At 43.4% G+C, this 21,893-nt stretch overlaps 1 protein-coding gene across 4 annotated transcripts in view; it reads right to left on the bottom strand.

Moving 5' to 3' along the window:
* AUH (AU RNA binding methylglutaconyl-CoA hydratase) overlaps positions 1–21,442 on the bottom strand; it is a 149,837-nt gene extending 128,395 nt beyond the window's left edge. The window contains exon 1 of one of the 4 annotated variants that reach the window (XM_084899036.1): positions 21,132–21,442. In XM_084899036.1, the coding sequence (XP_084755162.1) occupies positions 21,132–21,387 (256 nt within the window). In that variant the 5' untranslated portion in view covers positions 21,388–21,442. The remainder of the gene's footprint in view (positions 1–21,131) is intronic. The other 3 variants (XM_084899038.1, XM_084899037.1, XM_084899039.1) reach the window with 3 other exon arrangements.
* Between the last annotated feature and the right edge of the window lie 451 nt (positions 21,443–21,893).

Here is a 21,893-nt window from a genome sequence, read left to right as displayed (position 1 = left end):
CTCACTGCAATCAGATAATGGACCAGCTTTCACATCTCAAACGACTCAACAGGTCTCCTCCACTCTGAACATCCAGCAGAACTCACATCCTCTAGCGGCCTAATCTTCAGGTGAGGTAGAAAAGGCAAAGTCCTTAATTCAGTCTCACCTAACTAAACTAACTCACAAAACTAAAGGACCTGAACCTGCTCTCCTACCGCTAGCCCTAATGCACATCAGGGCAGCCCCCATGCACCTCCTTTCTTAGTCCCTGTGAACTCAAGTACGGAAGACCCCTCTTATTAGGAGACTTCCCTTCCACAGGGACCCCTCTAGAAGGCTATGTCCCATTTTACTTTATTTTTTAAAATATATTTGAATTGATTTCAGAGGGTAAGGAAGAGCAAAAGAGAGAGAGAAACATCAGTGATGAGAGAGAATCACTGACTGACTGCCTCCTGTACACTCGCAACTGGGGATCGCAATCTGAGCATGTGCGCTTGACCGGAATCAAACCCGGGACCCTCAATCCGCAGGGGGAAGCTCTATCCACAGCCAAACCAGCTAGGGACTATGTCCCCATTTTAAATCTTGTCCGACAATTCCTGAGAGAGCATGCTGATCAGGGCCTCCCTTGACCTTTTACAGGAGACATCCCCCTACTCCTTTACAGCCAGGGGACTGGGTCCTCCTAAAGGAAATCCATTTGTCAAATAATTTATAGCCCCGATGGCAAGGCCCTTATCAGGTACTCCTAACCACGCCACTGCAGCTTAACTATAGGGGCATACCCCTTGTTCCATCTTTCCAGATTAAACCCATCCCTGGAACACCGCCATCCCATGGGATGAGATTTCCTTCTTTCTACATCCCAAACATACTCTTTCCCCGCGTGGGGTAATCGCAACCCTGGAAGTGTGAATTAGTTCTCCCCCTCATCCTATCCCAGCCCTCCTCTCCTACACACATAAGGAACTTTCTCACCTTCACTCATCTCAGCGAACACTAAACTTTACCCATTCCCTCCAAAACCAGCCAATCCAACCTAGCCAGGGACTGCTGGCTCTGCCTTCCCCTCTCCTCTTCAGCGGATGCCACCATCCTACCCCAATCAAGAGACGGAATCAGGCAAAAATCACTCTGGCTTATAAAAAGGAAAAGGGAACTATATTTCTTGAAAAGGCAGACACTCTTCTATGTAATTATCAAGCCTCTCTTCATTTCCATTCTTATACGCAGTCTCTTGCTAAGGCAGCTCCGGCCTCCATCCCGTCACAGCTGTTATCACTCTACACACCCTACCAATCACCCAAACCTCTTTATGCTTTACAAGGTCACAGGGCAATATAGCAATAGGCCATCTCCCATCATCAGCCTGCGATACCACAGTTAACCATGGACTACTGAACGGCCAGTGGTCCCAACAGGTTAACTACCAGGTCTCCCCGGAAGCCAGTGGTTATTTCCTTCTTATCCAATCACCCAGGCCCAAGGTTTCAACTGCTCTTTTCCTTCCTTTTCTCTTTTCCCTTAGATAACAGCCCATCCTAGCATTCCTGCCCACTTTCACTGCAATAGAATCTCAACCACTCAACTGTCACCTCTTATTGGAGCGCCATGGTGACTACCCTCTTGGTTTGGAGCATAGAACTGGGGAAAGGAACCTCATATCCTTTAGTCCACCTCTTCTCCCTGCCTTTCAGCCTGTCTTAAAACACATACATCTGCCTCCGAACTGGGCAGGAACCTGTACTCTTCTCTCTCACCCAATGTAGATGCAGCCCCCTGTCCCCGTAACCCACCATATCCGACACGAAAGGTCACCCAGATAATCCTCCCCTCATAACCCTCGGCATCACAGCAGGTGTCAGGACTGGCATGGGGGAGTAACCGCTGCTCTATCATAATTTGAAATCCTGTCTCAGGACCTACAAAAAAGCCTAGATGACAATGCCAAAAGTTTAGTTCAAATTCAGGATCAGATCGATTCACTAGTAGCTATCACCCTCCAAAATCTGGAGAGAACTGGACCTCCTAACTGTGGAGAAAGGGTAGGTCTATGCCTCTTTCTGGAGGAAGAATGTTGTTTTTATGTCAACCAGTCTGGCCTGGTCAGGAATGCCACCCAAAAATTAACAGAAGGGCCGCAAAGATTAGAGAGATCAATCAAATTCATGGGACTTCTGGCTAAAAAGTATAAACTGGTATTCCCGGCTACTTCCTTTCATAGGACCATCAACACTCCTATTCCTCACCATTAACACTCCTATTCCTCATCCTTGTTTTTGGATCAGCTCTTCTGTGCCATTTTTCATCTTTCCTTCAGGACCACTCTTGCGCCTTCACTAACCAGTCTCTCCGGGAAACCATGCTGCTGCACCCCTCGCTCCAACAAGGAGGAATCTACACAACATTCCAGCTGACTACAATCAAAGTCCATCCCCTTATGATCTCCATGTCCCTTCTCAGCAGGAAGTAACTACGGAAGATATGACCTTTGTCCCTATTCCATAAAACAAAAAGGCTGGAATGTTAGGTCTGATCAAATAATTGAATCAATACCCCCTCCCCCAGGAACTGATCTTTAGACAACTTCACAATGGACATTGCACTTGCTAAGACCATTATCCTTCCCCTGTGGACCTTCTTTTCAGGATCTAGACCCACCCAGAGAATTCTTTGCCCAGAAAAAGCCCACCTAAGAGTCCTTTAAAATCTCTGACTCCAGGTCTCTGGCTACTGACGCCATTTTGGGCTCAGCCCATTTGGTATCCAGATGACCTCATAAATTCATAAACCCTCACCACTCTGGCCACGTGTGTTCCCCTTTGGCGACCCTAACAATGGGTATTTGTAACTGGGTTAAACTGAAGACAACCAAATGTACACATGCCTTCTCTATGGGGAAAAAAAAATGCAAAGTACAAAGATGAACTTTAGCTCACAGAATAAATTTCCAAGCATTCCAAATGACCTCAGTATGGAGAAAATCATGGAGGAGAAATGGTATCCAGGCACTAAACAGTTAAGTGACCATGGCTAGGCCCAATATTAATGACAACAGCTACCACTAATTGAGCACTTTAGTATGTGCTGGACACTATTCCCAGTGCTTTGTTTATTATAGCATGTAATCCCACAACAACCCAAGTGGTAGGTACAAATTTTATCCTTACTGAAGAGAGAAAGAAAGTTGGAGTTGGAGAGGTTAGGTAACTACCTTCAGCTAATAAGTGACAATGTAACTCCACACCTGAACGAATGAAAGGACTATGCTACATTGGTCAAGCTTCAGTTTTCCCATGAAGAATATCATGTGACTAACACTAGGTGTGTTCAAGATGTGTTCCTTCACTGAAATGTACTGACTACACATTATGGTGCTCAGCCCTCAAGGAATCATAGAGACTAGAAGAAAAGACAAAGCATTAATACCATAATCATAAAAATATACAATTCAAAATGCTTCATATGGTCTAAATGGCACTACAGTAACTGTAACCAGAACTGATATGGTCTGGGTGCAACGAGAAAGCTTATCCAAAGCAATGCTTTCTGAGTTGAGATTAGAATGATGAGTGGGACTTGGTAAGACGGTTAAGGGTAGGTTCGAGGAAGGGACAACATAGGAGACAACATAAAATAGTCATGGCCCCATTACAGGCCCTGCCACTCAGGAGAAGAAGAAGAGAGCCAATAGAGGAGAGGTCACCACAAGCTAGATACTATCCTTACAGTCCTGTGAAAAAAATAAGGAATGACCAGTGAAGGAGGTTTAAGTCCCATAAACACACATATGCAGGCCCGGGGAAATATAGTTTTGATCTTTGGAGATCACGCCAGAAGTGAATAGGGCTAGAAGCTTCTCGGCACTAGCTGCAGCCCAGGCAAGAGATAACCGGTCTGGCTGAGATTGGGAGAGCTCCAAACTCTGTGGGAGTGTCTTCTAGGTGCTTGGCTCAGCAAGTGGATGAAAGGAGATGACAGGACCATGAAAAACACTAAGTGGCGGGGATAACGTTCATCAGTTTGGTTTTGAATTAAAGTAAAGGTGAAGTGCCTCTGAGTCATCCAAGTTGATGCCAACTCTAAGGATGTAGGAGCGGGTACTGTCAGTCTCCCTGAGTCCATCTTGTACTCACCTGCATTGTTGCCCTGGCCTTCAGGCTAACAGCTCCTGCTTTAGACATGTCAATCATCAGAGGAGTTCTGCTTGGGATTTGAGTTTTTACAAAAACAATCTTTCCCATTTTCCCTTCCCTTGACATAAAAGAAGCCTGAACTCTGTACTTTCTTAAAATTGATTTAAGGATTAAAACCCTCATCTTTTGAATTGGCAATGATGAACTTTTCCTTACTCCAAACTGACGTTTTGGGTTCTGGCCTTCAGAGCTTCGGGCACACCAACTTTGTACTGTGTGTTCTGAGCTAGGAATGCATGTTCTGAGATCTGACTGCTGAGGCTGAAATTCCAGTCTGCAACTTACTGGCTATATGACCTTTGGCTAGTTAGCCTCTCTAGTCCTCAGACTCTTACACTGTTGAGGAAGGTGCTAGTAGATCCAAACTCTAAGGGGCTATTGTGAGGAGTAAATGATCAGATATTCACAGGGTGGAACACAAGAAGGTTTACATTTATGAATACACAAAACAGTTTATTCTCATATTACTGTTTATTAGTTATTGCATTGTTTTCCATACAAACAACTATAAGCTTACTTGTGCCCCACCTATACATATAAGGCTAACAATATACCCATTCAATTACCTTTGTCCTTTCTAGCAGGTATGGATAGTGTTACCATAATGCATGCTAGACACAATACTGTTGACATTATTACTAAAATGTAAAGTACCATCAAAATGCTTTTACTATGGTTAATTAAAGCAGTGCTGGCCCCAGGTTTGTGGACTGATGTTTTGGATACCTCCACATCAAAGAGTTGGGAATTAGCTCTGTAACTTAAAATGAATCATCCATTGCCAAACAATTGTACCATCAAATGTATCAATGGGCTATTAATACCCCAAAATTGGATGAAACCTTAGCTTTATTCAGCAGAACCTACCATTCTTTGTTTTGTAATTGTCCCACTTTATATCACAATTAATAGCTTCTAAGGAAGCTCAACTATCATAAAACAGGTTTCTTCAAACTCGGGAAAAATTATACATTCATATACTAACTTTAAATCCCTGTCTTAGGTTTCCCTGCCTTCTTAATTTTTTTAAATTTAATAAATCTTTATTGTTCAAATTATTACAATTGTTCCTCTTTTTCCTCCCCATAGCTCTCCTGCACCAGGTTCCCACCCCACCCTCTGCCCTTACCTCCCCGCCACTGTCCTCATCCATAGGTGTATGATTTTTGTCCAGTCTCTTCCGGCACCCCTCACACCTTTTTCCCCACAAGAATTGTCAGTCCACTACTACCTTTCTATGCCCCTGATTCTATTCTATTCACCAGTTTGTTCTGTTCATCGGATTTTTTATTCACTTGTTGGTAGACATGTATTTGTTGTTCATAATTTTTATCTTAACCTTTTTCTTCTTCTTCCTCTTCTTAAAGAATACCTTTCAGCATTTCATATAATATAGATTTGGTGGTGATGAACTCCTTCAGCTTGTTCTTATCTGTGAAGCTCTTTATCTGCCCTTCAATTCTGAATGATAGCTTTGCTGGGTAAAGTAATCTTGGTTGTAGGTTCTTGCTATTCATCACTTTAACATTTCTTGCCACTCCCGTCTGGCCTGCATGGTTTCTGTTGAGAAATCAGCTGACAATAGTATGGGTGCTCGCTTGTACGTAATTAACTGTGTTTTTTTTGTGTGTTTTTTTTGTTGTTGTTGCTTTTAATATTCTCTCTATCTCTTTTCCTCTTGGCATTTTAATTATGATATGTATTGGTGTGGTCTTCTTTGGATTACTTTTGTTTGGGGTTCTGTGCACTTCCTGGACTTGTAAGTCTATTTTTTTCACCAGGTGGGGGAAGTTTTTGGTCATTATTTCCTCAAATAGGTTTTCAATATCTTGCTCTTTCTCTTCTTCTGGCACCCCCATAATTCGGATGTTGGTATGCTTGAAATTGTCCCAGAGGCTCCTTACACTATCTTCAACTTTCCGGATTATCTTCTCTTCTTGCTTCTCCAGAGGAGTGTTCTTTGCCTCGTTGTATTTCAAATCTTTGACTTGATTCTTGCAGTTCCCCTAGTCTGCTGTTAGGTCTCTGTATAATGTTTTTTTTTTTTATTTCAGTCAGTGTATGTTTAATTTCTAGTTGGTCCTTTTTCATATCCTCAAAGGTCTTGCTAAATTTATCAGCCTTTTCTAGGAAATTCTTGAAAAACCTTATAACCATGGTTTTGAACTCTCCAGTCATTTGTTTTCCTCCATTTCTTTCGTTTGTGATCTGTTTCTTTGTCTCCACATTTTCGCTGCTTCCCTGAGTTGGTAGAGTAGTTTTATGTGCTAGGTGTCCTATATGGCCCAGTGGCTCAGCCTCTCCCAGTTACCTGAGGTGGACACTTTTGGTGCACCCCTTTGTGGACTGTGTGCACAGCCTTGTAGTTGAGTCTTCATTGTTGTTGGTATCACTGGGAGGAATTGACATCCAGGCCAATTGGCTGTGAGGATCAGCTGTGTCTACACTGGGAGAACTTCTGTGCTGGAAACACCCTTATGGGAGAAGAGTTGCAAAAGCCTCTGTGATTAGCTTGGATGGGGCGGAGTCTCAGGGCGGAGCAGACAGCCTTGGCTTCCCATCAGCCCTGCCCTATGAAGCCCCTGGGTCTCAGAATACCTCAGTAATCGCTGCAAGCACCTCTGCGAGAAAGCTGCCCTTGAGTTTCGCCCACTGCCAGACAGTCCAGTTTCTCCCTGAATGAGTCTGATTTCCCAGAAACTCGCCTGGAACTGGAGTCCAGCACAGTCGGGAGCTTCCATCTCCCTCCCACTTTAGAAAGCGAGCCATGCTCTCAGACACCCGTGCACTCAGCAGTCAATCCTCTCTGTGAGTGCGTGCCTCCAGACCTCTGCCTTCTGCAGCTCCCCTGAGTCTCAGTGTGCTTTCTCTTTTCCTGACAGTCCATATTTCCTCCCCAAATGAGATTGGGTTCCTAGAGTCTCGCCCAAGATTGTAGTTCAGCGCAGTCAGGAGCTTCCATCTCCCTCCTGCTTTAGAAAGCCAGCCACACACTCAGCCAAGGCTTAGTATCTTCTTTAAAAAAAGATTTCCCTTGAAAACCTATGTCCACACAAAATCCTGTATCAGAATGATCAGAGCAGCATTATCCAAAACATTCAAAAGATGGAAACAACTCAAAGTCCATCTCCTGATGAACAGATAAACAAAATGTGGGCTATATGTGCATCCAGCAATAAAAAGAAATAAAATACCGATACATGTACAACACAGATGAACCTTTAAAACAGTAAGCTGAGTGAAAGAAGACAGTCACCAAGAAGCACATACTGTGTAACTCCATCTGTATGGAAGGCCGTGAGTAGGCAAGCTGGAAGGGGCAAAGTAAATTAGTGGCTGCATAGAGCTGGCAGAGATGGAAGGATTGGGTAGCGAAAGCTAAAAAGTGTGGAGTTTCTTTTGGGGAGAAAAAAGTATTCTACAATTGATTGTACTGCATACAGAATATTAGCAAGTTTAGTAAGTTCCCTTATTTTGTCAATGCCTTTAATAAGAATGCTTTGTATTTCATCTTTAGAATGTTTGCTATACATTTCCAATAGCTTTTTATCAAGTTGGGGCAATGTACAATATTTCTAGGTTCAAATTTGTATTTTAAAAAGATCACTCATGTAACAGTGTAGAGAATAGATTCGAAGGAAAGCAAGAATATACTAGGAACAACAAACCAACATCCCCAATAAATATAAAGGTAAAAATCCTCAAGAAGATATTAAAAAGCCAAATAAAGCAGAATTTTTTAACATTGATATGCCATAATTGGATCTGTACCAATCAAATATACCACATTAACAGAATAAAGAGAAATGTTTTTAAAACATGTGATCATCTCAACTGACAAAGGAAAAAAAAAAGTCAACAAACTAGTAATAGAAGGGACTTTCTCAACCTCATAAAAGGCATTTATAAAATGCCACAACTAACACAACGATCAAAGACTAAAGGTCTTCCCCTGAGATAAGAAATAAGACAGGATGTGTGTTCTTACCACTTCTATTGAATGTTTCACTGGAAATTCTAGCCAAGAAAATTGGGCAAAAAAGGAAAGGAAAGGGAAAGAAAAGAGGGGAGGGAAAAGGAGAGTACAGGAGGGGAGAGGAGGGAAGGACAGGTTAGGGAAGGGGAGGGAAGCATCCAGGTTGGGGGGAGAAAGGAGAAGTTACATTATTTCTATTCACAGATGACATGATCTTATATAGAGAAAAGTCCAAAGAATCCACCCAGTCAGCAGGGGAGAGCAGTTGTGGGGGACCAGGCCTGCAGGGGAGGGCAGTTGGGGGAGACCAGTCCAACAGGGGAGGGCAGTTGGGGGGGACCAGTCCAGCAGGCGAGGGCAGTTAGGGGCAATTGGGATGGCAGGGGAACAGTTAGGCATCAATCAGGCTGGCAGGGGAGTGGTTAGATGGGTGCTCAGGTTGGCAGGCAGAAGTGGTTAGGGGAAATCAGGAAGGCAGGCAGGTGAGCAGTTGGGAGCCAGCAGTCCTGGAGTGTGAGAGGGATGTCTGACTTCCCTTGAGGGGTCCCAGATTGGAGAGGATGCAGGCTGGGCTGAGGGACACATACACCACCCCCCTGCACAAATTTCGTGCACCAGGCCTCTAGTTTTACATAAATGGGGTCAGTATTTTCTGTCAGTGCTGCTCTACATAACTAATTCATAAATATTTCTTTTATTTACTTAATTCAATCTTAAAGATCTTTCTATCTCCAGACATTCCTTTAAATCATAAAATTCTGTGAAATCGCTGAAACCGGTTTGGCTCAGTGGATAGAGCATCAGCCTGCAGACTCAAGGGTCCCAGGTTCCATTCCAGTCAAGGACATGTACATTGACTGCGGGCACATCCCCGGAGGGGGTGTGTGAAGGAGGCAGCTGGTCAATGTTTCTCTCTCATGAATGTTTCTGGCTCTGTAAAAAAAAGAAATACACCACAGACACAATAAAATATATATTTAAAAAAATATTCTGTGAAATTGATTTCCATTAATCTCCTTTTGAGCATTTAAACTGTTTCTAAATTTTCCTGGATATTACAGAGCTGCAACAGCATTCTGAAAGATTTATTTTCCTATGCCTGCATAAGTATTTGCCTGACAAATATACAGAAATGAAAGCTCTAGGTCTGGGAAATCTTAATTTTGCAAATAAGCTCCCAAAATACTGTCCCTATTCACTGCCCAGCTGAACTCCAACACCTCTGGGGACACATCAGGCAAATGAGAAGGGCATCTTGGACTGGCACCAAGGTGGATCCAGGGTCTGCAGGGTCTGAAGGTTATAGAATTTAAGGAGCCCTGGACATGAGAAGAATATAAAATTACACAGATAAAATTAGAGACAAGTGTGAACAGGAAAACCTTCAGAAATTTAAAAACATAGGAAATACTACATTTTCTCTCCAATTGTGTGTATAACCTGCACAAAGACACTTCCTTCCCTCATATATTAATTTTTGTGTTATCAATGATTCTGAAAAAGTATACAAAATTAACCTAACATTAAGATCAATTCAAATATATGTTTAAACTACCCCTACATTGTACTGAGACACAACTGTGCCAACAAATTATTCTTACATTACACACATTAATTTATTTACAAGGATGCACAGGGAAAAAGTCACTGGAACTCAGCTTCTACAGGCCATTTAGATTTATCTGTGGCAATTCTTGTGTATCACTTTGGATGAACCACCAGATTTTCTTAGACAAGATGCAAAAGATACACTGTATAAAATAACCTACACTGGGATGCATAAAATTCAAACTCTACACACAGACACACAAGTGCAAGCTTGTTGCCCTAAAATCAAAGTAATTCTGATAAATTTTTTCACATCGTACCCATCAAAAAATATTGGAGCTAATAAATGAACTCAGCAAAGTTACATGATACAAGATCAATATTAAAAAGCCGCCTTATTTCTATCCACTATCAACAAACACTCCAAAATGATATTAGGAAAACAATTCAATTGTAATAGCATCAAAAGGAATAGAATACTTAGGAATAAACTTAAGAAAGTTCAAGACTATACACTAAAACCTATAAAATATCATTTAAAGAAATATCATTTAGGTCTTCCTAAATAAGTTAAAAGGTGGCCTATGTTCATAAAAGATTTAATTATTAAGAAGGCAATACTCCCCAAATTGATCTACACATCTCTATCAAAATTCCAACTGCCTTTTTTTCAAAAAGACTGACATTAAAATGCAAATGGAATTGTAAGGATCCCAAATAGCCAAAAACAATCCCAAAAAAAAGAAAGACGTTGAAAGACTTATTTGGAGTATTTAATTGGGATACTTCCTGATTTCAAAACTTATTACAAAGCTACAGTTATCAAACAGTGTGATACTGGCATATGGACAGACATATAGATCACTAGAATTGAATTAAGATTTTAAAAATAAATACTTTTAAGGTCAATTGGTTTTAGACAAGGATACCAAGATCATTCAATGGTACAAAAATAGTCTTTTCAACAAATAGTGGTGGGACTACACACCCACAAAAGACTGTATTGGACTCTTTCCTCACACCATATACAAAACATCTCAAAACGGATGCAGGACAGAACTGTACGAAGTACAACTATAACACTCCTAGGAGGAAACGTAAGTATAAAGCTTCATGATCTTGGATTAGGCAACAGCATCTAAAATATCACAACAAAAAGCTGAAGTAACAAAAGAAAAACAGATAAATCAGACCTCCTCAACATTACCTAGAAAGTGATAAAACAATCCACAAAGAGAAACTACCGTGTTTCCCCAAAAATAAGACATCCTCCGAAAATAAGACCTACTTACAGGTTTCCTTCTGAGTGAAATATAAGGCATCCCCCGAAAATAAGGCCCCCCTAGGCTAAACATGAGAGATTTGGTCCACTGATTCTGAAAGAAATGGAGTCACAAGAAATTCACCAGGAAATTCAGGAATTGGATTGTTATGATGATGTTCCAGAAGATGATGACATGATTGTCATTGAATAAATGAGTAAATTCTTGATACTGTAGGATTCACAGTTTGTCTGGTTTATGTTGACAACTACCATACTACCGTACCGTATACAGGTAATAAATTTCCGTTATTTTCATTTAACAATAAATGTTTACCATATTCTTCTTCATGGAAAAATAAGACATCCCCTGAAAATAACACCTAGCGCATCTTTGGGAGCAAAAATTAATATAAGACACTGTCTTATTTTCGGGGAAACAGGGTATGTGCAAATCATATATCTGATATGGGGTTAATACACAGATTATATAAAAAAATTCTTATTACAATAAAAAAAGACAAACAACCCAATGGAAAACTGAGCAAAATATTTAAATAGGTATTTTTCCAAAGGAAATATACAAATGCCCAATCAGCACACGAAATGATGCTAAACATCATGTTATTAGAGAAATGCAAATCAAAACCACAATGAGGTGTCAGTTCACAAGCAGCAGAATGGCTATAACAAACAAAAAAAAAAAAATGGGAACAAGTACGTGTTAAGGAGGATGTGGACAACAGGTGCCCTTGCAGATGGAGAAAATGTAAAATGGTATAGCTGCTGTGGAAAAGTTTGATGGGTCCTCTAAAACTAAACATAAAATTACCGTCTGAGCCAGTGATTCTCCTCCTAAGTATCTACTCAAAAGAAATGAAAACATGTGCTCAAACAATTGTATGCATGTGCTCGGCAGCATTATTCATAATGCCCAAAGAGTAGAAATAAATAAAAATGGAGCGTCATTCAGCCATAAAAAGGAATGAAGTACTGAAGCATAAGGATGAAAGGAGCCAGGCACCTAAAGCCACCTATTATTTGATTCTATTTCTATGAAAAACCTGGTACAGGCAAGTCCATAAAGACAGAAAGGAGATTCGTGGTTCTGGAAACTGGGGAGAAGGGCCTGAGGAGGGACTGACTAGCGGGTGGATTTGCTTTGGAGGTAATGCAAGTAGCCTGTAATGACAGTAGTGATGGCTGTGCAACCACTGAACTGTACACTTAAAAACATAATGATAAAGTTTCTGTTAGATGAATTTCATTGCAGTTTACAAAGACAATAAGAGTATCCTGGGGGACACCAACCCAGAAGCTCCAGCAGAGGTGCAGGTGAGACAGTGCACAGGCCTGGGCTATGGGGTGGAGATGGAAAGAAGACTGCCTGGAGACCTTGAGGGTAGTGTCAACAGAGCTGTTACAGGGGCAGTATCAGCCCTGTGTGTAGTCCACCTATAGAGAAGCACCGAGTAAGTTATGGGAGAACAAAATGTAACTAGTATAAGTTTTTATGACGTAAACTAAAAGTTACCAATGACAGAAATTGGAAGGTAGAAGAAGAAAGAAATAAAACAGCAAACATTTCCTTTTCTCATTTTACATAGAAAGGAGTCCAGATACTGTCTGTAAAAATAACTGTCTAGGTAACACAAGTAATACAGACAGGGAATGAAATTATTTACAGCAGGGACTCAACAGATGTTTCAATCTTTACTTTTGATGAAAGTGAAGGGATGGCACCCATCCACAGTGTTTTACTTTATTTTTAATTTTACCATATAATTAACTTTATTTGAAAATTTCTGTGAACTTCAGTAATTTAACAATTATTACAACAAATCTCATGTAATGTTCCAATGCCCCAATCAATAACTGGCAGATCCAGTAGGCAGAAAATCAGGGAAGGGTATAGTTGAGCTGAGCAATACCAGTCAACTATAACTGAAAACTAGATCTAACTGAATATAAACTACTGCAGCCAACAACAGAATACACATTCGCCAACTCAGACCACATTCTGGGCCAAAAATACACCTTAACAAATTTAAAACAATAAAAAAATAATATTTAAGTATGCTCTTAGAAATCAGTAACAGACAGCTGGAAAATCCCAAAATACTTGGAGATTAAGTAAGGCATTTCTGAATAGCACATAAGTTAAAAAAAGAAATCTTAGGAGAAATTTAAGATATTTTAAATAAATGAAAATAAAAATACAGCTTATCAAAATTTGTGAGTTATAGCAAAAGCAGTGCTTAGAGAAAATTTACTGCATTGATTTTGAATGCACATATTAAGAACCATCTACAGTTGATCATCTAAGTTCCCATCTTAAGAAACTAGAACAAAAGCAAATTAAATCTAAAATAATTGAAAAAAGAAAAATTCAGCAGGAAACAATAAAATTGAAAATCAGTAGAAAAAGGTGTGACTGAGTGGTTGAGCAAGGACCAAGGAATTTGGAGATCTTGACTGATTCCCAGTCAGAGGTTAGGGCACATACCCAGGTTGTGGGCTCAATCCCCAGTAGGGGCATACAGGAGGCAGCAGATACATGATGTTTCTCTCTCATCCATGCTTCTCTCTATCCCTCTCCTTTTCTAGAAATCATTAAAAAAAAAATTTTCAAAGCTAGTTCTTTAAAAAGATCAGTAAAGTGATAATCAGGCAAACTATGAAAAAAAAAAAAAAGGAGAGAAAACAAGTTACTAATATCAGAAATGAAAGAAGTATCATTACTGAATTCCATTAATGTCATATGCATAACAAAGGAATACTATAAACAACTCTAACCCACAAATTTGGTAACTTAGACGAAATGGAAGAATTCTTTGAAAGAGACAATCTACCAGAACTCACATGAGAAATAGATAAATTAAATAGGCCTGTATCAATTTAAAAAAAAAAAAAAAAACTTAAAATAATAACCTTCCAAGCAGAAAGCATCTGATATATACTAGTACATCATTTTACAGGTGAATTCTACCAAAGCATTCAAAAATAAGTGACAGAATTTCTCAGTAATCGCCTCCAGAAAATATAAGCAGAAAGGAGCACTTCTAGCTAATTCCATGAAGCAAGCATTACACTCATACCAAAACCAGAAAAAGGCATCCCACACACGAAAAACTAAAAACCACTAACTCTCATGAACATAGATGCAAAAATCCTCAACAAAATACTAGCAAATCAAATCCAGAAATGTATAATATACCATAACCAAGTGGGATTTATTCCAGGCACACAAGACAACTTTAATATTTGAAAGCCAGTTAACGTAATCCATCACATCAACAGGCTAAACAAGAAAAATCATATGATCATTTTAATAGATGCCAAAACAGCATCTGATGACAAAACGATAAAACACTTAGACTATGAATAAATGGGAGCTATTTCAATCCCATAAAGGGCATCTCCAGAAAACCCAGAGATAATATACTTAATGATGAAAGACTGAATGCTTTTCCCTCATAATAGGGAGCAAGATAAGGATGTCTGCTCTTGATACTGTTATTCAATACTAGAGGCCCGATGCATGAAATTTGTGCAAGGGGCTCGGCCCTCGCAGCCCTGGCTTCGTCCAGAAGGACATCCGGAAGTTCGAATGGCTGCCCGGCCTAATTAACATATTATGCTTTTACTAGAGGCCCAGTGCACGAAATTCATGCATGGGAGGTGGTGTCCTCAGCCGGGCCTGCACCCTCTCTAATCTGGGACCCTTGGGGGATGTCCAACTGCCAGTTTATTTTCTTTCGATGCTATTGTAAATGAGCTGTTTTCTTAGTTTCATTTTCAGATTGTTTACTGCTAATGTAATATAATTATTTTTGTATGTTAATCTTATATCATGCAACTTTGCTGAACTTGCTTATTTGTTCTCATAGTTTTTTAGCAGATTTCTTAATATTTACTATATACAAATCATATCATCTGCAAATAGAAATAATTTTACTTATTTTCCAATCTGGCTGTCTTTTATTTCTTTCTCATTTCTAATCTCTCTCATTGGAGCCTCCATTATAATCTATAATAATCTATACTAATAAACGGGCAGTTTGACATCCCTCTCAGAATCCAGACCACTGGCTCCTAACCATTCACCTGCCTGCCTGCCTGATCGCCCCTAATCTGCCGACCTGATCACAAGCTAACCATCCTGCCAGCCTGATGGCCCTCAACTGCCCTCCCCTGCTAACTTAATGGCCCGCAACTGCCCTCCCCTGCCGACCTGATAGCCCCCACTGCCTTCCCCTGCCAGCTTGATAGCCCCCACTGCCCTCCCTTGCCAGCCTGATTGCTCTTAACTACCTCTGCTTCAGCCCCCACCACTGTGGTTTTGTCCAGAAGGAAGTCAAGCACCCAGAAGATGGCCAGTTACCGGTCTAATTAGCATATTACCCTTTTACTAGTATAGATTATTATATATTATTATAGATTACTAGAGGCCTGGTGCATGAAATTCGTGCACAGGGGGAGGGAGTACCCTCAGCCCAGCCTGCACCCTCTCCAATCTGGGACCCGTTGGGCAAGGTCCGACTGCCGCTTTCAGCCCGATCGCAGGCAGTCGAATATCCCTCTCACAATCCAGGACCCCTGGCTCCTAACTGCTCACTTGCCTGCCTGCCTGATCACCCCTAACTGCCCTCCCTCTGGCTGGTCACCCCCAATTGCCCCTTCCTGCTGACCTGGTCGCCCCTAAATACACCCCCCTCCCTTCCGCCAGCCTGGTTGCACCTTAGTGCCCCCCTGCTGGCCCAGTTGCTCCCAACTGCCCTCCCTGCCAGCCTGGTTGCCCCATGCAGCCTGCTGTTCAATTGTTTGGTCTTCCCTCGCTAACGCCCCTGCCACCTTAGTCACCCACGCAGCCTGTTGCTCAGTCGCTGGCTAACTCTCTGCTGGCCTGGTTGCCCCATGCAGCCTGCTGGTCAGTCGTTTGGTCGTCACTGGCTAACTCTCTGCTGGCCTGGTTGCCCCATGCAGCCTGCTGGTCAGTCATTTGGTCGTAGCTGGCTAACTCTGTGCTGGCCTTGTCATCCCACGCAGCCTGCTATTTGGTTGTTACTGTGAGGGCATCATGACCAATATTAGTATAAAAAATGGAGGCTTTAACCAGAGAGATTAGAAATGAGAAAGAAAAGACAGCCAGATTGGAAAATAAGTAAAATTACTCCTATTTGCAGATTACATGATCTGTATATAGTAAATATTAAGAAATCTGCTTTAAAAAAACTATGAGAATAAGCAAGTTCAGCAAAGTTGCATGATATAAGATCAACATACAAAAATAATTGTATTGTGGAAACCGGTCTGGCTCAATGGATAGAGCGTCGGCTTGGGGACTGAAGGGTCCCGGGTTCGATTCCAGTTAAGGGCATGTTCCTTGGTTGCGGGCATATCCCCAGTAGGGGGTGTGCAAGAGGCAGCTGATCGATGACTCTCTCTCATCGATGTTTCTAACTCTCTATCTCTCTCCCTTCCTCTCTGTACAAAATCATAAAATATATATTTAAAAAATAAATAAATAAATAAAAATAAAATAATTGTATTACATCAGCAGTAAACAATCTGAAAAATGAAACTAAGAAAACAATTCCATTTACAATAGCATCCAAAGAAAATAAAATAGGAGTAAATTTAACATATGAAGCTTTGTATACTGAAAACTACAAAACATCCCATGTTCATGGACAGGAAAACCTAACATTGTTAAATGGCAATATTCTCCAAATCGATGTACAATTCTTATTGAAATTCTAGTTTACTTTCTTTAAGAAATTCACAAGCTGATCCTATAATTCTTGTGGTAATGAGAGAGTCTAGAATAGACAGAATAGTTTGAAAAGAACAAAAATTGGAGGACTCAGACTATCTAAATCAAATGTTAGTATATAGATATTGAAATCAAACAGTATGGTACCAGCATAAAGACAGACACGTACATAAATGAGACAGAACTGAAAGTCCATAAATAAACTTTTATTTATAGTCAATTAATTTTTAACAAGGATACCAAGCCAATTCAGTGGTGAACGAACAGTCTTTTGAACAAATAGTGCTGGGACACTGTCTATCCACAGCAAAATAATGAAGTTAACCTCTTACATCGCAAAAACTAACTGAACATGGATCACAGGAACAAATATAAGAGCCAAACCATAAAACTCTTAGAAGAAAACAGGTATAAATCTTTGTGGCCTTGGCTTAAGCAAGTTTCTTAGATATGACCCAAAAGCACAGCAACAAAAGAAACAAATACATAAGCTGAACTACATCAAAACTAAAAACCTGGGTTCTTCAAAATAAACCATTAAGAAAGTAAAAAGAAAAGAGCCCTAGCCAGGTGGCTCAGTTGGTTGGAGCACCATTCCACACACCAAAAAGTTTCAGATTCCGTTCCTGATCAGGGCACAGGCCTTGGTTGTATGTTCGATCCCCAGTTGTGGGGGCATATGGAAGGTAACCAATCAGTTTCTCAGCTCTCTCTCACTCTCGTTCTCGCTCTCGCTCGCTCTCTATCCCTGCCTTTCTTCTCTCTCTAAAATCAATAAATATATCCTCAGATGAGGCTTTAAAAAAAGAAAATGAAAAGACAACCCACAAAATAGGAGAAAACATTTGCAAATCAATTATCTAATACAAAATTTGCATCCAGAATATATAAAGAACTCTCGTAATTCAACAATAAAAGGACAAACAAACCAGTTACAAATGGGAAAAGGATTTGAGACACTTCTCTAAAAAAGATACACACATGGCCATAAGCACATGAAAAGATTCCAAATCACTAACCATTAGGCAATCCGAATCAAAGTCACAACATCACTTTACAGGCACCAAATGTAATAAAAAATACAAACAATAACAAGTGTTGGTCAGGATGTGAAGAAATTGGAGCCCTCATACCTCACTAGTGGGAATGTAAATTGCTGCAGCCACTTTGGAAAAGTTCCACAGTTCCTTAAAATGTTAAATCATAGAATTACCATGTGATCCAGCAATTCCACTTCTAATGAAAACAGATGTTCACAAAAATGTGTACATGAATATTCTAAGCAGCACTGCTCACTTACCCACTAAATGGCAACAACTCAAATGTACATCAATGCTAACAGATAAAATGTGATAGTCCTAGCTGGTTTGGCTCAGTGGATAGAGCATACGCCTACTGAATGAAGGGTCCCAGGTTCAATTCCCGTCAAGGGCATATGCCCTGGTTGCCTGCTCAATCCCCAGTAGGGAGTGTGCAGGTGGCAGCCGATCAATGATTCTCTATCATCATTGATGTTTCTATTTCTTTCTCCCTCTCCCTTCCTCTATGAAATAAATTTTTTAAAAAGATAAAATGTGATATATCCATACAATTAAATATTATTCAGCCAGAAAAAGAAATGAAGTACTATATATAACATGGATGAACTTTGAAAACATAAAGTTAAAGAAGCCACACACAAAACACACATATTATATGATTTCTTTATATGAAATGTCAGAATAGACAAATGGGTCTTATTTGGGGGCAGCAGGACTGAAACAATGGGAAGTCAAGTCATGCTAAAGAGAACAGGGTTTCTTTTTACATTGATAAAAATGTTCTAAATCTGGATTAAGGTGATGGTTGCACAACTCTGTAAATACACTAAAAAGCCTACATTTTGAATTTTATGGCATGTGAATTATATAATTAACATATATGATTATGTAATTATATATAGCTACATATATAATTACATAATCCACATGCCAAAATATAAAAACATTAGACCTCTGCAATAGTCCACCTGAGAGACGATGCTGGCTTGGACAAGAGAGGGTATTGATAAAGAAGAACAGAGAGAACAGTAGAAAGCTTTCAAAGACACTCAGGAAAACTTGAACATCTAGAGGTGAATGAGGAGAAGCAGGTATCAAGAGTGATTTGCGTTTACTTGTTTGCTGTTTCTGCCAGGATTGGTCCAATAAGGTTCCCAAACATGATCTTTGAAATGGGTCACAACGATAAGGAGAAGCGTGACAGACGGGGAAATGGTTGGTAAGGGAATGGAGAGGTCATTCCATTTGAGAGAAAAGCAGAAAAGAACAAAGCTCAGCTGCAGCTATTGATTTTAGAGGAGGCACGGGAAAGGCCTGTGGGCTGTGAGGACCTGCAGGCAATGGAAGCCACTAACGGTGTTTACCTGAGCAGAGTTGATCCTTGGCCTTCAAAAAAGGTAACTCCAGCACCAGTGTAAAGAATGCACTGGGAAGAGAATGATCTGTTGACTTATAAAGGAGGCTGTTGCCCAAGACCAAGAGAGACCTTTGTAAACCATGACCAGGACTAAGAAGGTGGGACAGCAATGCAAGCAGTAACCACCAAAGAAGCCGGGTGTATGCCTTGTGCCTCCACAACAAAGAGAGTATGAGACAAATTAGATAACGGATGAGGGCTGATGTATTCTGCACTACCCCCAGCCCCCCAGCCTAGAGGCGGGCTGGACAGGCAGCAGTCCGGGCTCCCCATACGGAGGGTTCAGAGAGCCAGTTTGGACTGGCCGCTCTGAGAAGCAGCGGCCCCAGGAGCCTCCGCCCCGCGGCCCTGGCACCCCGTGTTCTGGGCACTGCTTCCGGCTGGCTGGAGAGTAAGGCGGAGCATACTCTCCGAAGCCTGAGTTGTCATTCTTGCCCGTCCCTCGAGGAAGCTGGGTCAGTTTTCTTAAGAAACCATGATGTCCTAAGACCTGATTTTACAGGTTATCTGAGGTAACTAAAATATCTTAATTACTAAATTGTCTTGTATGCTCTCATTTCTTCTCTTTAATCCATTTGGACCCTAACTTATGGAGTTTCCAGGCATTTTATGAAAACTCACTTTCATTGTGAATTTGTGAAGTCATAAAGATGAAGAAATATAGAACATGGTGCGTATTACTAACTGCACATGCACTCCTTTTGTATCGAATGCACTGCTGCTACACCTAAAGGAACGGCCACTGCAGTGAGACGAGGCTGACCTAAAATCCCCCAGGACCCAGCCCCCCTCGTGCCGCACTGCAGCCAGGCTTTCCTCACATCCCCCAAACGGCCCCCCCGTTCGCATTCCCCGCCTTGTCTCTGTCTGCGATAACACACACTCCAGAGCAGCTGCTGGCCGCCAGGTCCTTAGTGGGCAGTTTGCATCACCATTTAGTCTTCTCAGCCGCCCACGAAGTTGGTACTATTTTTTCCTATTTTATACACAAGAAAGCTGAGGCGCAGAGACGTCTGCCTCCGAACCCTCCCGAATGTCCGAATGTCCAGTTCCATTGCCTCGTAAGGAACGCCGTGGAGACCGTGTCATCTGGCAAAACCCTACCTACCCCTCAGATTGTCCCCGCAAGTCCTCCCGCCCCCCACATAACGGTCACACCGCCCTCGGGGTGGTACAGCCAGCAGCCGCACCGCCCCAGTGCTGCCTCACTCCCTGCACAGGAGCTGCTACAAACAGCAGCTGTGACTGACTTGGCTTTGCACTTCTGCATCAGAGACTCTAGGCGCTTAATTGTGCGTTCATTAAATGATGTCCTATGGCAAACTGCTGTTACTCCTTTCCAGACCCTTTAGAGTCCCCCACGCGGCCGGTGAGAGGAGCTTCAACGTGAGCTCCTGGCGGCCCGTCCTCACCACCTCCGCCCGCCGCCGGGGCACAGCTGTCTCCGCCCGCAGGAGGCCACTCAAGGGCAACCGCGGATCGCCCACGCCGGGCCCCCGCGCTCAGCACGGTACCCGGAAGGCAAAACGTGTTCAAACTGTGTGGCTCAGTGGAATAACCCCCACTGGCTTCCTGAGGTACCGGCCGGGGGAGAGGTTCCGGCCGCAGAGCTTTCTGTGTAAATTCTCAGGACGCCCAGAGCGTTCTCACCGGCGCCCCGGAACGCGCCTGGCCGAGGCCACAGGAAGCACTCCGGCGCGGAACAAACCGGGAAGCAGACGTCACACACGGCGCTGACCTTCGCGGCCGGAGGTCTGGGGCCGGGGCGTGAGCGCCGTCCGCCCCGCGGAGGCCGCATCCCGGGCGGGCGGCGGGCGGCGGGCGGCGGGCGGCGCGCAGCTCCCCGGGCGCCGGACCCGGCACCGTGCTGGCCGCGGGGGACCCGCACTCCGCTCGACGACAAGGACGTCCGCCCCGCACGCCGCCACGCACCTCGGTTCTCCTCCTCCAGGTACCGTACCCGCAGCTCGTCGTCCGTCTTCACCTCGGAGCTGTAGCCCCGCCGCGAGGGCAGCCCCCCGGCCGCGGGCGCCCAGCCCCGGGCCCGGATGGCCGGCCCCAGCCGCTGGCCCGTCAGGGAGCCGGGTAGCGTCCACCGAGGGCCGAGCGGCGCACAGCCAGCGGCCACCAGGCGGGCGCGGCCGGCCTGCCAGGCGCCCAGAGCCCCCGGTGCCGCCGCCGCCGCCATGTTGTCTGTTTACGGCGTGGGCCGGAGGCGGCGGCCCCACCCCCGCCGGCGCCTGGCCCCGCCCCTCCTGGCCCCGCCCCGCCCCGCCCGCTGCCGCCCGGATCCAATAGCCGCGCGCGCTACGCCCCGCCCCCGCATGGCCCCGCCTTCCGGACCGCCTTCCCGGCCTGGGGCGGGGGGCGGGGGGCGGGGGGGGCGGGGGGCGGGGGGGGGGCGGGGGGCGGGGGGGGCGGGGGGCGGGGGGGGCGGGGGGCGGGGGGGGCGGGGGTAACCTGGTGGGGAGGGCTCCTCCGCGGAGACCGGGAGAGCCGTGGTCCCGCTGCCGACCGCTGGGGCAAGGGGAGGAGAGCTCCCCGCGGGCGCCTCCGCCCGGCGCTCCGGGGCTGTGCCAGGTTCCGTGCTGGGTCCGGGGTCCGTGCTGGGTCCGGGGCGGGGGACTCCGCTCTGCTGGGCCGGGTTCACCAGCGCATTGAGAGCCTCTTGTCCCCGTTAAACGTGCCTGGGAC

This window comes from Pipistrellus hanaki, assembly GCF_964339955.1.
Source record: "Pipistrellus hanaki genome assembly, chromosome: 11".
Lineage (NCBI taxonomy): Eukaryota > Metazoa > Chordata > Mammalia > Chiroptera > Vespertilionidae > Pipistrellus > Pipistrellus hanaki.
The sequence above is the reverse complement of the archived record's forward strand: the minus strand, read 5'-3'. Positions and strand labels throughout refer to the sequence as shown.